This window comes from Ranitomeya variabilis, chromosome 2 (genome assembly GCF_051348905.1).
Source record: "Ranitomeya variabilis isolate aRanVar5 chromosome 2, aRanVar5.hap1, whole genome shotgun sequence".
In the NCBI taxonomy this organism is placed as follows: Eukaryota; Metazoa; Chordata; class Amphibia; order Anura; family Dendrobatidae; genus Ranitomeya; species Ranitomeya variabilis.
This window is the reverse complement of record NC_135233.1, coordinates 614250717-614266601: the sequence shown is the minus strand read 5'-3', so window position 1 is coordinate 614266601 and position 15885 is coordinate 614250717. Positions and strand designations below refer to the sequence as shown.

Genomic DNA, 15885 nt, shown 5'->3' with positions numbered 1-15885 from the left:
AAGGGTAAAAGGAGAAACTGGACCAGGGACGTTGTTGTCCAATTTGTCCTGAGTACGCTGATACCTCATATGTGGGGGTAAACCACTGTTTGGGCGCACGGCAGGGCTCGGAAGGGAAGGAGCGCCATTTGACTTTTTGAATGAAAAATTGGCTCCAATCTTTAGCGGACACCATGTCGCGTTTGGAGAGCCCCCGTGTGCCTAAACATTGGAGCTCCCCCACAAGTGACCACATTTTGGAAACTAGACCCCCCAAGGAACTTATCTAGAAGCATAGTGAGCACTTTAAACCCCCAGGTGCTTCACAAATTGATCCGTAAAAATGAAAAAGTACTTTTTTTTCACAAAAAAATTATTTTAGCCTCAATTTTTTCATTTTCACATGGGCAACAGGATAAAATGGATCCTAAATTTTGTTGGGCAATTTCTCCTGAGTACACCAATACCTCACATGTGGGGGTAAACCACTGTTTGGGCACATGGTAAGGCTCGGAAGTGAAGGAGCGCCATTTGACTTTTTGAATGAAAAATTATCTCCATCGTTAGCGGACACCATGTCGCGTTTGGAAAGCCCCTGTGTGCCTAAACATTGGAGCTCCTCCACAAGTGACCCCATTTTGGAAACTAGACCCCCCAAGGAACTCATCTAGAGGCATAGTGAGCACTTTAAACCCCCAGGTGCTTCACAAATTGATCCGCAAAAATGAAAAAGTACTTTTTTTCACACAAAATTTCTTTTAGCCTCAATTCTTTCATTTTCACATGGGCAACAGGATAAAATGGATCCTAAAATTTGTTGGGCAATTTCTCCTGAGTATGCCGATACCTCATATGTGGGGGTAAACCACTGTTTGGGTGCATGGCAAGGCTCGGAAGGGGAGGCGTGCCATTTGACTTTTTGAATGGAAAATTAGCTCCAATCGTTAGCGGACACCATGTCGCGTTTGGAGAGCCCCTGTGTGCCTAAACATTGGAGCTCCCCTACAAGTGACCCCATTTTGGAAACTAGACCCCCCAAGGAACTTATCTAGATGCATAGTGAGCACTTATAACCCCCAGGTGCTTCACAGAAGTTTATAACGCAGAGCCGTGAAAATAAAAAAAAAAATTTTCTTTCCTCAAAAATGATTTTTAGCCCAGAATTTTTTATTTTCCCAAGGGTAATAGGAGAAATTGGACCCCAAATGTTGTTGTCCAGTTTGTCCTGAGTACGATGATACCCCATATGTGGGGGTAAACCACTGTTTGGGCACACGGCAGGGCTCGGAAGGGAAGGCACGCTGTTGTGAATTTGGTTTTTGGGCTCCCCCGGTGGTCACTGGTGGTACTGGACTTGTGTGCTTCACTTTCTCTGTTCACCTGTTTCCATCAGGATATGGGAGTATCCTATTTAGCCTTGCTGCTCAGTTATTCTAGTGCCGGCCATCAATGTAACCAGAGCCTTTCTGTTGCATGTTCCTGCTTCTAGACTACTATCAGCTAAGTTGGACTCTTAGTCCTAAGTTTGTTGCATTTTTGTTCCAGTTCACAGTTATGTTATGTTTCTGTAGCTGGAAGCTCTTGTGGGCCGAAATTACCACTCCGGTGTCATGAGTTGACACATGAGTCTTAAAGTAATTTCTGGATGGTATTTTAATAGGGTTTTCAGCTGACCGTGAAGTTCCCTATTGTATCTTCTTGCTATCTAGTAAGCGGACCTCGCTTTGCTGAACCTACCTTCATACTGCGTATGTCTTTTCCTCTGAACTCACCGTCAATATATGTGGCGGGCTTCTGTCTCCTTTTTGGGGGAATTTCCCTAGAGGTAAGCCAGGTCTGTTTTTTCCTCTATTAGGGTTAGTTAGTTCTCCGGCTGGCGCTGGGCGTCTAGGGATAAAACGTAGGTACGTCACCCGGCCACTGTTAGTTGTGTGGTAGGTTTAGCTCACGGTCAGCTCGAGATTCCATCACCCAAGAGCTAGTCTGTTATTTAAGTTCTCTGACGTTTCCTTGCCATTGGGAACCATGACAGTATGGCCGGCCAAGGGTTAAAACCGTTGGCAGAAGAAAGGAGAGAAAAAGAAGTCTGCAGATTTTTTTTTTTTTTTCCTCTGAGCTTGCTCTATAGTTGACTTAGTTGCATTTCTGCTCTAATTGCAGCCTTTGTCTCTCTCTCTCCTTCTAATCCTTGAATGGCTCTGATCTCACCTGATTAAAATGGATCCTCAGAGTTTGGCTACAGGTTTGAATAATCTTGCTACGAAGGTTCAAAATTTACAGGATTTTGTTATTCATGCTCCTATATCTGAACCTAGAATTCCTATACCAGAATTTTTCTCCGGGGATAGATCTTGTTTCCTGAATTTCAAAAATAATTGTAAATTATTTCTTTCCCTGAGATCTCGCTCCGCTGGAGATCCCGCACAGCAGGTTAGGATAGTAATTTCCTTGCTGCGGGGTGACCCTCAAGACTGGGCATTTGCATTGGCACCCGGGGATCCTGCGTTGCTCAATGTGGATGCGTTTTTTCTGGCTTTGGGGTTGCTTTATGAGGAACCTAACTTAGAGATTCAGGCTGAAAAAGCCTTGATGGCCCTATCTCAAGGGCAAGATGAAGCTGAAATATACTGCCAAAAATTTCGTAAATGGTCTGTGCTTACTCAGTGGAATGAGTGCGCCCTGGCGGCGAATTTCAGAGAGGGTCTTTCTGATGCCATTAAAGATGTTATGGTGGGGTTCCCTGCACCTACAGGTCTGAATGAGTCCATGACAATGGCTATTCAGATTGATCGGCGTTTGCGGGAGCGCAAACCTGTGCACCATTTGGCGGTGTCTTCTGAGAAGGCTCCAGAAAATATGCAATGTGATAGAGTTCTGTCCAGAAGCGAACGGCAGAATTTTAGGCGAAAAAATGGGTTGTGCTTCTATTGTGGTGATTCAACTCATGTTATATCAGCATGCTCTAAACGTACAAAAAAGGTTGATAAGTCTATTTCAATTGGCACTTTACAGTCTAAGTTTATTCTGTCTGTGACCTTGATTTGTTCATTATCGTCAATTACCGCGGATGCCTATGTCGACTCTGGCGCCGCTTTGAGTCTTATGGATTGGTCCTTTGCCAGGCGCTGTGGGTTTGATCTAGAGCCTCTTGAAGTTCCTATACCTCTGAAGGGTATTGACTCTACACCATTGGCTAGTAATAAACCACAATACTGGACACAAGTGACTATGCGTATGAATCCAGACCATCAGGAGACGATTCGCTTCCTTGTGTTGTACAATCTACATGATGTTTTGGTGCTCGGATTGCCATGGTTACAATCTCATAACCCAGTTCTTGACTGGAAAGCAATGTCTGTGTTAAGCTGGGGATGTCAGGGGGCTCATGGGGACGTACCTTTGGTTTCCATTTCGTCATCTATTCCCTCTGAGATTCCGGAATTTTTATCTGATTATCGTGATGTTTTTGAGGAGCCTAAGCTTGGTTCACTACCTCCTCACAGAGATTGCGATTGTACCATAGATCTGATTCCGGGCAGTACATTTCCAAAGGGTCGTTTATTTAATCTATCTGTACCCGAACATGCTGCTATGCGAGAATATATTAAGGAGTCCCTGGAAAAGGGACATATTCGTCCTTCTTCATCTCCCTTAGGAGCCGGTTTTTTCTTTGTATCTAAAAAGGATGGCTCTTTGAGGCCGTGTATTGATTATCGACTCTTGAATAAAATTACAGTCAGATATCAGTATCCTCTGCCACTGCTGACTGATTTGTTTGCTCGAATAAAAGGGGCTAAGTGGTTCTCTAAGATTGATCTCCGTGGGGCGTATAATTTGGTGCGAATTAAGCAGGGGGATGAGTGGAAAACCGCATTTAATATGCCCGAGGGCCATTTTGAGTATTTAGTAATGCCTTTTGGTCTTTCAAATGCCCCTTCAGTCTTTCAGTCCTTTATGCATGACATTTTCCGGGAATATTTGGATAAATTCATGATCGTGTATCTGGATGATATTTTGATTTTTTCGGATGACTGGGATTCTCATGTCCAACAGGTCAGGAGGGTTTTTCAGGTTTTGCGGGCTAATTCCTTGTGTGTGAAGGGTTCTAAGTGTATTTTTGGGGTTCAAAAGATTTTTTTTTTGGGGTACATTTTTTCCCCCTCTTCCATTGAGATGGATCCTGTCAAGGTTCGGGCTATTTGTGATTGGACGCAACCTTCTTCGCTTAAGAGCCTTCAGAAATTTTTGGGCTTTGCTAATTTTTATCGTCGATTTATAACTGGTTTTTCTGATGTTGCTAAACCTTTGACTGATTTGACCAAAAAGGGTGCTGATGTTGCTGATTGGTCCCCTGCTGCTGTGGAGGCCTTTCGGGAGCTTAAGCGCCGCTTTTCTTCCGCCCCTGTGTTGCGTCAGCCTGATGTTACTCTTCCTTTTCAGGTTGAGGTCGATGCTTCCGAGATCGGAGCTGGGGCGGTCTTGTCGCAGAAAAGTTCCGATTGCTCCGTGATGAGACCTTTTGCGTTCTTTTCTCGAAAATTTTCGCCCGCCGAGCGAAATTATGATATTGGTAATCGGGAGCTTTTGGCTATGAAGTGGGCTTTTGAGGAGTGGCGTCATTGGCTTGAGGGGGCTAGACATCAGGTGGTGGTATTGACCGATCACAAGAATTTGATTTATCTTGAGTCTGCCAGGCGCCTGAATCCTAGACAGGCGCGCTGGTCGTTGTTTTTCTCTCGGTTTAATTTTGTGGTCTCATACTTACCAGGTTCTAAAAATGTGAAGGCGGATGCCCTTTCTAGGAGTTTTGAGCCTGATTTCCCTGGTGATTCTGAACCTACAGGTATCCTTAAGGATGGGGTGATATTATCTGCTGTTTCCCCAGACCTGCGACGGGCTTTGCAGGAGTTTCAGGCGGATAGACCTGATCGTTGCCCGCCTGGTAGACTGTTTGTTCCTGATGATTGGACCAGTAGAGTCATCTCGGAGGTTCATTCTTCTGCGTTGGCAGGTCATCCCGGGATCTTTGGTACCAGGGATTTGGTGGCTAGGTCCTTCTGGTGGCCTTCTCTGTCTCGAGATGTACGAGTTTTTGTGCAGTCTTGTGATGTTTGTGCTCGGGCCAAACCTTGTTGTTCTCGGGCTAGCGGATTGTTGTTATCTTTGCCCATTCCAAAGAGGCCTTGGACTCACATCTCTATGGATTTTATTTCTGATCTCCCTGTTTCTCAGAAAATGTCTGTCATCTGGGTGGTGTGTGACCGTTTTTCAAAGATGGTTCATTTGGTGCCCTTGCCTAAGTTGCCGTCCTCTTCCGAGTTGGTTCCTCTGTTTTTTCAAAATGTGGTTCGCTTGCATGGTATTCCGGAGAATATCGTTTCTGACAGGGGGACCCAGTTCGTGTCTAGATTTTGGCGGGCGTTCTGTGCTAGGATGGGCATTGATTTGTCTTTTTCGTCTGCGTTCCATCCTCAGACTAATGGCCAGACTGAGCGAACTAATCAGACCTTGGAGACTTATTTGAGGTGTTTTGTGTCTGCGGATCAGGATGACTGGGTTGCCTTTTTGCCGTTGGCGGAGTTTGCCCTCAATAATCGGGCTAGTTCTGCCACTTTGGTTTCTCCTTTCTTTTGCAATTCGGGGTTTCATCCTCGCTTTTCTTCTGGTCAGGTGGAGTCTTCGGATTGTCCTGGAGTGGATACTGTGGTGGATAGGTTGCATCGGATTTGGGGACAGGTGGTGGACAATTTGGAGTTGTCCCAGGAGAAGACTCGGCATTTTGCTAACCGCCGTCGTCGTGTTGGTCCTCGTCTTCGTGTTGGGGACTTGGTGTGGTTGTCTTCTCGTTTTGTCCCTATGAGGGTTTCTTCTCCTAAGTTTAAGCCTCGGTTCATCGGCCCCTATAAGATTTTGGAGATTCTTAACCCTGTGTCCTTTCGATTGGACCTCCCGGCATCTTTTTCTATCCATAATGTCTTCCATCGGTCATTATTGCGCAGGTATGAGGTACCGGTTGTGCCTTCCGTTGAGCCTCCCGCTCCGGTGTTGGCTGAGGGTGAATTGGAGTACGTTGTGGAGAAGATCTTGGACTCCCGTGTTTCCAGACGGAAACTTCAGTATCTGGTCAAGTGGAAGGGCTACGGTCAGGAGGATAATTCTTGGGTGACAGCCTCTGATGTTCATGCCTCTGATTTGGTCCGTGCCTTTCATAGGGCTCATCCTGATCGCCCTGGTGGTTCTTGTGAGGGTTCGGTGCCCCCTCCTTGAGGGGGGGGTACTGTTGTGAATTTGGTTTTTGGGCTCCCCCGGTGGTCACTGGTGGTACTGGACTTGTGTGCTTCACTTTCTCTGTTCACCTGTTTCCATCAGGATATGGGAGTATCCTATTTAGCCTTGCTGCTCAGTTATTCTAGTGCCGGCCATCAATGTAACCAGAGCCTTTCTGTTGCATGTTCCTGCTTCTAGACTACTATCAGCTAAGTTGGACTCTTAGTCCTAAGTTTGTTGCATTTTTGTTCCAGTTCACAGTTATGTTATGTTTCTGTAGCTGGAAGCTCTTGTGGGCCGAAATTACCACTCCGGTGTCATGAGTTGACACATGAGTCTTAAAGTAATTTCTGGATGGTATTTTAATAGGGTTTTCAGCTGACCGTGAAGTTCCCTATTGTATCTTCTTGCTATCTAGTAAGCGGACCTCGCTTTGCTGAACCTACCTTCATACTGCGTATGTCTTTTCCTCTGAACTCACCGTCAATATATGTGGGGGGCTTCTGTCTCCTTTTTGGGGGAATTTCCCTAGAGGTAAGCCAGGTCTGTTTTTTCCTCTATTAGGGTTAGTTAGTTCTCCGGCTGGCGCTGGGCGTCTAGGGATAAAACGTAGGTACGTCACCCGGCCACTGTTAGTTGTGTGGTAGGTTTAGCTCACGGTCAGCTCGAGATTCCATCACCCAAGAGCTAGTCTGTTATTTAAGTTCTCTGACGTTTCCTTGCCATTGGGAACCATGACAGCACGCCATTTGGCTTTTTGAATGGAAAATTAGCTCCAATCATTAGCGGACACCATGTCGCGTTTGGAGAGCCCCTGTGTGCCTAAACATTGGAGCTCCCGCACAAGTGACCCCATTTTGGAAACTAGACCTCCCAAGGAACTAATCTAGATGTGTGGTGAGCACTTTGAACCCCCAAGTGCTTCACAGAAGTTTATAACGCAGAGCCATGAAAATAAAAAATAATTTTTCTTTTCTCAAAAATTATTTTTTAGCCCACAATTTTTTATTTTCCCAAGGGTAACAGGAGAAATTGGACCCCAAAAGTTGTTGTCCAGTTTCTCCTGAGTACGCTGATACCCCATATGTGGGGGTAAACCACTGTTTTGGCACACATCGGGGTTCGGAAGGGAAGTAGTGACGTTTTGAAATGCAGACTTTGATGGAATGCTCTGCGGGCATCAGGTTGCGTTTGCAGAGCCCCTGATGTGCCTAAACAGTAGGAACTCCCCACAAGTGACTCCATTTTGGAAACTAGACCCCCAAGGGAACTTATCTAGATGTGTGGTGAGCACTTTGACCCCCCAAGTGCTTCACAGAAGTTTATAACGCAGAGCCGTGAAAATAATAAATGTGTTTCCTTTCCTCAAAAATATTTTTTTTAGCCCAGAATTTTTTATTTTTGCAAGAGTAACAGGAGAAATTGGACCCCAAAAGTTGTTGTCCAGTTTCTTCTGAGTATGCTGATACCCCATATGTGGGGGTAAACCACTGTTTGGGCACATGCCGGGGCTCGGAAGGGAAGTAGTGACGTTTTGGAATGCAGACTTTGATGGAATGGTCTGCGGGCATCATGTTATGTTTGCAGAGCCCCTGATATGCCTAAACAGTAGAAACCCCCCACAAGTGACCCCATTTTGGAAACTAGACCCCCCCAAGGAACTTATCTAGATGTGTGGTGAGCACGTTCAACCCCCAAGTGCTTCACAGAAGTTTACAACGCAGAGTCGTGAAAATAAAAAATCATTTTTCTTTCCTCAAAAAAGATGTTTTAGCAAGCAATTTTTAATTTTCACAAGGGTAACATGAGAATTTGGACCCCAATATTTGTTGCCCAGTTTGTTGTGAGTACGCTGATACCCCATATGTGGGGGTAAACCACTGTTTGGGCACACGTCAGGGCTCGGAAGGGAAGTAGTGACATTTGAAATGCAGACTTTGATGGAATGGTCTGCGGGCGTCACATTGCATTTGCAGAGCCCCTGATGTGCCTAAACAGTAGAAACACCCCACAAGTGACCCCATTTTGGAAACTAGACCCCCGAAGGAACTTATCTAGATGTGTGGTGAGCACTTTCAACCCCCAAGTGCTTCACAGAAGTTTATAACGCAGAGCCGTGAAAATAAAAAATAATTGCTCTTTCCTCAAAAATTATGTTTTAGCAAGTAATTTTTTATTTTTGCAAGCGTAACAGGAGAAATTGGACCCCAACAGTTGTTGCCCAGTTTGTCCTGAGTACGCTGGTACCCCAAATGTGGGGGTAAACCACTGTTTGGGCGCACGTCGGGGCTTGGAAGGGCGGGAGCACCATTTGACTTTTTGAACGCAAGATTGGCTGGAATCAATGGTGGCGCCATGTTGCGTTTGGAGACCCCTGATGTGCCCAAACAGTGGAATCCCCTCAATTCTAACTTCAACACTAACCCCAACACACCCCTAATCCTAATCCCAACTGTAGCCATAACCCTAATCACAACCCTAACCCCAACACACCCCTAACCACAACCCTAACCGCAACACACCCGTAACCCTAATTCCAACCCTAACTCTAATCCTAACCCTAATCCCAACCGTAACCCTAATCCCAACCCTAACCACAACTGTAACCCCAACACACCCCTAACCCTATCCGTAACCCTAACCACAAGCCTAATCTTAACTCTATTTCAAACCCTAGCCCTAATTCCAACCCTAACTCTAATTCCAACCCTAACCCTAAGGCTATGTGCCCACGTTGCGGATTCGTGTGAGACTTTTCCGCACGATTTTTGAAAAATCTGCAGGTAAAAGGCACTGCGTTTTACCTGCGGATTTACAGCAGATTTCCAGTGTTTTTTTGTGCGGATTTCACCTGCGGATTCCTATTGAGGAACAGGTGAAAAACGCTGCGGAATCCGCACAAAGAATTGACATGCTGCGGAAAATACAACGCAGCGTTTCTGCACGGAATTTTCCGCACCATGGGCACAGCGGATTTGGTTTTTCTTAGGTGTACATGGTACTGTAAACCTGATGGAAAACTGCTTCGAATTCGCAGCGGCCAATCCGCTGCGGAACCGCGGCCAATCCGCTGCGGATCCGCGGCCAATCCGCTGCGGATCCGCGGCCAATCCGCTGCGGATCCGCGACCAATCCGCTGCGGATCCGCGGCCAATCCGCTGCGGATCCGCGGCCAATCCGCTGCGGATCCGCTGCCGATCCGCTCCTCTGTGTGCACATGCCATAACCCTACCCCTAACCCTACCCGTAACCCTACCCCTAACCCTACCCCTAGTTCTAACCCTAGTTCTAACCCTAACCCTAGTGCAAAAAGAAAAAAAAATATTTTCTTTATTTTATTATTGTCCCTACCTATGGGGGTGATAAAGGGGGGGGTTTATTTATTATTTTTTTATTTTGATCGCTGCGATAGAACCTACCACAGCGATCAAAATGTACTTGTAATGAATCTGCCGGCTGGCAGATTCGGCGGGCGCACTGCGCATGCGCCCGCCATTTTCCAAGATGGCGGCGCCCATGGAGAAGACGACCGGACACCGGGAGGGACATCGAAGCTAGGTAAGTATGGGGGGGTGGGATCGGAACACGGGGGGGGGGGGGGGATCGGAGGACCGGGGGAGCAGACAAGAAAACCGGGGGAGCGGACAGGAAGGAGGAGGGGAGCGGACAGGAGATCGGGGCAGAAAGGACGACTGGGGGGGCGATCGGTGGGGTGGGGGGGGGGGGCAGATCGGGGTCTCCAGCCATGGCAGATGCTATTGCAGCATCGGCCATGGCTGGATTGTAATATTTCACCATTTTCATAGGTGAAATATTACAAATCGCTCTGATTGGCTGTTTCACTTTCAACAGCCAATCAGAGCGATCGTAGCCACGGGGGGGTGAAGCCACCCCCCCTGGGCTGAAGTACCACTCCCCCTGTCTCTGCAGATCGGGTGAAAATGGAGTTAACCCTTTCACCCGATCTGCAGGGATGCGATCTTTCCATGACGCCACATAGGCGTCATGGGTCGGATTGGCACGGGTTTTCATGACGCCTACGTGGCGTCAAAGGTCGGGAAGGGGTTAATATTTACTGTATATACAAATGTATTACACAAATGTATTGCTGCACCCTAGTTTAGTGCCTGTATGTATAGAGGCATAGTATACAGGCGGCCATATACAGCGGTAGTATACTGTCGGCCATATGCAGCGGCAGTATACAGGTGGCCATATGCTGCAGCAGTATACAAGAGGCCATATACAGCGGCAGTATACAGGTGGCCATATACAGCGGTACTATACAGGCGGCTATATACAGCAGTAGTATTCAGGTGGCAGTATACAGGCGGCCATATGCTGCAGCAGTATACAGGAGGCCATATACAGCTGCAGTATACAGGTGGCCATATACAGCGGTACTGTACAGGCGACTATATATACAACGATAGAATACAGGCGGCTATATACAGCGGCAGTATACAGCGGTAGTATACAGGTGGCCATATACAGCGGTACTATACAGGCGGTTATATACAGCGGTAGTATTCAGGCGGCAGTATACAGGCGACCATATGCTGTAGCAGTACACAGGTGGCCATATACCGAGGCAGTACACAGGTGGCCATATACAGCAGTAGTATACAGGTGGCCATGTACAGCGGCAGTATACAGGTGGCCATATACTGCGGTAGTATACAGCTGTAGTATTGTGGCAGCCATATGCAGCAGGGTTATACAGGCGGCCATATACAGTGGTAAAATACAGGAGGCCATATACCGCAGCAGTATACAGGCGACCATATACTGCGGTAGTATACAGCTGTAGCATTGTGGCGGCCATATGCAGCCGGGGTATACAGGCGGCCATATACAGTGGTAGAATACAGGAGGCCATATACCGCAGCAGTATACAGTCGGCCATATACTGTGGTAGTATACAGCTGTAGTATATTGTGGCGGCCATATGCAGCCGGGGTATGCAGGCGGCCATATACAGTGGTAGAATACAGGTGGCCATATACCGCAGCAGTATACAGGCGGCCATATGCAGCCGGGGTAAACAGGCGGCCATATACAGTGGTAGAATACAAGAGGCCATATACCGCAGCAGTATACTGGCGGCCATATGCAGCCGGGGTATACAGGCGGCCATATATACTGTGTTCCAAATTACTATGCAAATTGGATTTAAGTGTCATAAAGATTTAATTGATTTGTTTTTCAAATAAACTCGTGGATGGTATTGTGTCTCAGGGCTCAATGGATCACTGAAATCAATCTTAAACACATGTGATAATTGGTTTTCCAAGTGATTCTAATTAAAGGAAAACTACTTAAAATTGATGTTCCACATTATTAAGCAGGTCACAGGTTTCAAGTAACGTGGGAAAGAAAAAGGATCTCTCTGCTGCTGAAAAGCATCAAATAGTGCAATTCCTTGGACAAGGGATGAAAACATTAGATATTTCCCGAAAACTTAAGCGTGATCATCGTACTTTTAAGAGATTTGTGGCTGTATCTGAGCACAGATGTGTTTGTGCTGATAAAGGCATAATGAGGAAGATTTCTGCCAGACAAGTTCATCGAATTAAGAGAGCAGCTGCTAAAAAGCCATTACAAAGCAGCAAACAGATATTTGAAGCTGCTGGTACCTCTGGAGTCCCTTGAACCTCAAGGTGTAGGATCCTTGCTGTGGTGCATAAACCTGCTATTTGGCCACCCTTAAACAGTGTTCACAAGCCGAAATGGTTGCATTGGGCCCACACATACATGAAGACTAATTTCCAAACAGTCTTGTTTACTGATAAGTGTTGAGCAACCCTGGATGGTCCAAATGGATGGAGTAGTGGATGGTTGGTGGATGACCACCATGTCCCAACAAGGCTGCGACGTCAGCAAGGAGGTGGAGGAGTCATGTTTTGGGCCGGAATCATGGAGAAACAGCTGGTGGGGCCCTTTAAGGTTCCTGAAGGTGTGAAAATGACCTCTGCAAAGTATATAGAGTTTCTGACTGACAACTTTCCTCCATGGTATAAAAAGCAGAAATGTGCCGCCTTCAGGAGCAAAATCATCTTCCTGCATGACAATGCACCATCTCATGCTGCAAACCTCTGAGTCATTGGCTGATATGGGCATAAAAGGAGATAAACTCATGGTGTGGCCACCATCTTCCCCTGACCTCAACCCTATAGAGAACCTTTGGAGAATCATCAAGCAAAAGATCTATGAGGGTGGGAGGCAGTTCACATCAAAACAGCAGCTCTGGGAGGCTATTCTGACTTCTTGCAAAGAAATACAAGCAGAAACTCAATGGATGCAGGAATTGTAAAGGTGATATCAAAGAAGGGTCCTATGTTAACATGTAACTTAGCCTGTTAGGATGTTTTGGAGTTAAATAGCTTTTTTGTTCAGTGGATGTGACCTCCTAATGCTGCAAATTCCACAAATGAGCATTTTCAGTTCTTTAAAACATATCAAATGTTTAGAAATTCTACTGTGCCTAATAATTTGGAACAGTGCATTTTGAGTTTTTATTCATTTTGGAGATTATACTGTTATCATTGGGAGGTTTCTTCAACAAAATTCGATGTATACTCTAACGGGTGATGACTTTTATTAGACTGACTGTCATTTGCACCAACCATTTAGGAAAATCAGAGAAAAATGTAATTTAGAAAGAACAAAGTTGTGGAAAAATAAAAGGTCACCACCATAGTAATTGTATACCCAAATAGGGTTTATTCATGTATTTCCAAACTGGGACCAAAAGAATAGGACCATACTGGACCAACTGCCAGACAATAGACCAAAACAGCAGAGAAAAAAGAAGCAGCAAACAGTCCGATTAATATAAATATACAAAACTCTTTATTCATTTATAAAACCAGGAAAAGACATGACAGAGGGAAGTAATCCCCATGCAATCAACAGCATGTATCCATAGGGACAGGGTGTAGGTAACTATAACATGTAAGTAACCATTTACTGGCCGGCAGAAACCATATATACTCAGTCAATGTGTCAGATTTCTCACAACAGATATAATATGGGCCTGAAGCCCAAAACAATAATAAAGGGATCCGACACATAAAAAGTCCAAGATGTACATACCGGTCAGTGTAGAGATGTACCAATCTGGGTTAACACCTCACCCTCGTCCACCCCGACGTACGTTTCGGCGGATGCCTTTATCAAGGCATCCGCCGAAACGTACGTCGGGGTGGACGAGGGTGAGGTGTTAACCCAGATTGGTACATCTCTACACTGACCGGTATGTACATCTTGGACTTTTTATGTGTCGGATCCCTTTATTATTGTTTTGGGCTTCAGGCCCATATTATATCTGTTGTGAGAAATCTGACACATTGACTGAGTATATATGGTTTCTGCCGGCCAGTAAATGGTTACTTACATGTTATAGTTACCTACACCCTGTCCCTATGGATACATGCTGTTGATTGCACGGGGATTACTTCCCTGTGTCATGTCTTTTCCTGGTTTTATAAATGAATAAAGAGTTTTGTATATTTATATTAATCGGACTGTTTGCTGCTTCTTTTTTCTCTGCTGTTTTGAAAAATGTAATTTGCATAATAATTTGGAACATAGTGTACAGTGGTAGAATACAGGTGGCCATATACAGCAGTATACAGGCGGCCATGTACAGAGGCAGTATACAGTCGGCCATATACTGCGGTAGTATACAGCTGTAGCATTGTGGCGGCCATATGCAGCCGGGGTATACAGGTGGCCATATACCGCAGCAGTATACAGGCGGCCATAATCTGCCCCTCCTTATGCTGCTTGCAGGGCAGTGGAGGGAATGATAAATGCTCTTTTGTGATCGGATCTGCTCCATGTCGGTTCTTCTGCCTCCCGTCGTACATCTCCTCCTCCTCCTCGTCATTTGTCAGGACTTGGACTCGCTTATGACTCATCTGAACGTTCAGTCAAAAATCCTATTAAAGTAGAGATTTATAAATGAATTTATTTTGTTAGGAGCGACGGATTGTTAACGAGCGGCGCTCGTGTCAGTGCATACTGATGTCGTTACTCGACTTTTCCTTCTGTTTTCCAGCAAATCCGGAGGCAGGAGTGGACGGCCATTATCCCAAACTCCCAGCTGATTGTCATCCCGTACCCCCACCAGAACCCCAAAAGGTAAATCCAGGCCAACACCATCACCCGCCATACACACATCAATCACCGTAGTCTGATACTCCAGAATCCCAGTAATCCGGCGTTCCCAGGTCTAGGAACAATTTGCTTTTTCTTGTTGTGTAAGCCAGGTCCAGATGTGGAAGGGTTAATACGTCCTTTTGGAGTTGCAGCGCTTCCCTTCCCGGAACTCGGTGCCACCTCTCCAAATGTATCTCACTTAATAAGTGTCTATTGATTTTCCGCTCGGTGTGTTCCAAGTTATTTTGGGAATCGGGAGGGGAAAGCCTGAAGTCAGAGCTCCACAATTAGCCCGTAAATCTTTATCATAACCGAGGACAATTTACTCATCCTCCCTGGATGCTGTGTGATCCGAGCAGGGTGCCGGAGAGCACCGTCGCCCGCTGCCGAAATTAATAAGCGGTTATTGGTTTTGTTACTGATGCTGAAGATGGATGGTGCAAAATGCCGGCAACTACCGCCCCGCACAGAGAAGAGTCGCCTGCCGCTACACCACATACATATATATCTACCACCCGCTCTGCATACATAACGTAGTATTATAGTACCGTATATACTCGAGTATAAGCCGACCCCCCTAATTTTGCCACAAAAAACTGGGAAAACTTAATAACTCGAGTATAAGCCTAGGGTGGAAAATGCAGCAGCTACCGGTAAATTTCAAAAGTTAAAAATAGATACCAATAAAAGTAAAATTAATTGAGACATCAGTAGGTTAAGTGTTTTTGAATATCCATATTGAATCAGGAGCCCCATATAATGCTCCATACAGTTTGATGGGCCCCATTAGATGCTCCATATTAAAATATGCCCCATATAATCCCGCATAAAGGGTAATAAGGGCCCCATAAGATGCTCCATAGAGATATTTGCCCTATATAGTGCACAAACGTTATGGCCCCATAAGATGCTCCATACAGTCATTTGCCCCATATAGTGCTGCACAAACGTTATGGCCCCATAAGATCATCCATACAGTCACTTGCCCTATATAGTGCTTCACAAGCGTTATGGCCCCATAAGATGCTCCGTACAGTCACTTGCCCCATATAATGCTGCACAAGCGTTATGGCCCCATAAGATGCTCTGTACAGTCACTGCCCCTTATAATGCTGCACAAGCGTTATGGCCCCATAAGATGCTCCATACAGTCACTTGCCCCATTATAGTGCTGACAATCGTTATGGCCCTATAAGATGCTCCGTACAGTCACTGCCCCTTATAATGCTGCACAAGCGTTATGGCCCCATACAGATGATCCGTACAGTCACTGCCCCATATAGTGCTGCACAATCGTTATGGCCCCATACAGATGCTCCGTACAGTCACTGCCCCATATAGTGCTGCACAATCGTTATGGCCCCATACAGATGCTCCGTACAGTCACTGCCCCTTATAGTGCTGCACAAGTGTTATGGCCCCATACAGATGCTCCGTACAGTCACTGCCCCTTATAGTGCTGCACAATCGTTATGG

General features: G+C 45.9%; 1 protein-coding gene across 1 annotated transcript in view; it reads left to right on the top strand.

Moving 5' to 3' along the window:
• ITFG1 (integrin alpha FG-GAP repeat containing 1) overlaps window positions 1-15885 on the top strand; it is a 157404-nt gene that overhangs the window by 126579 nt on the left and 14940 nt on the right. The window contains exon 16 of the mRNA XM_077288753.1: window positions 14309-14391. Coding sequence (XP_077144868.1) covers window positions 14309-14391 — 83 coding nt within the window. The remainder of the gene's footprint in view (window positions 1-14308; window positions 14392-15885) is intronic.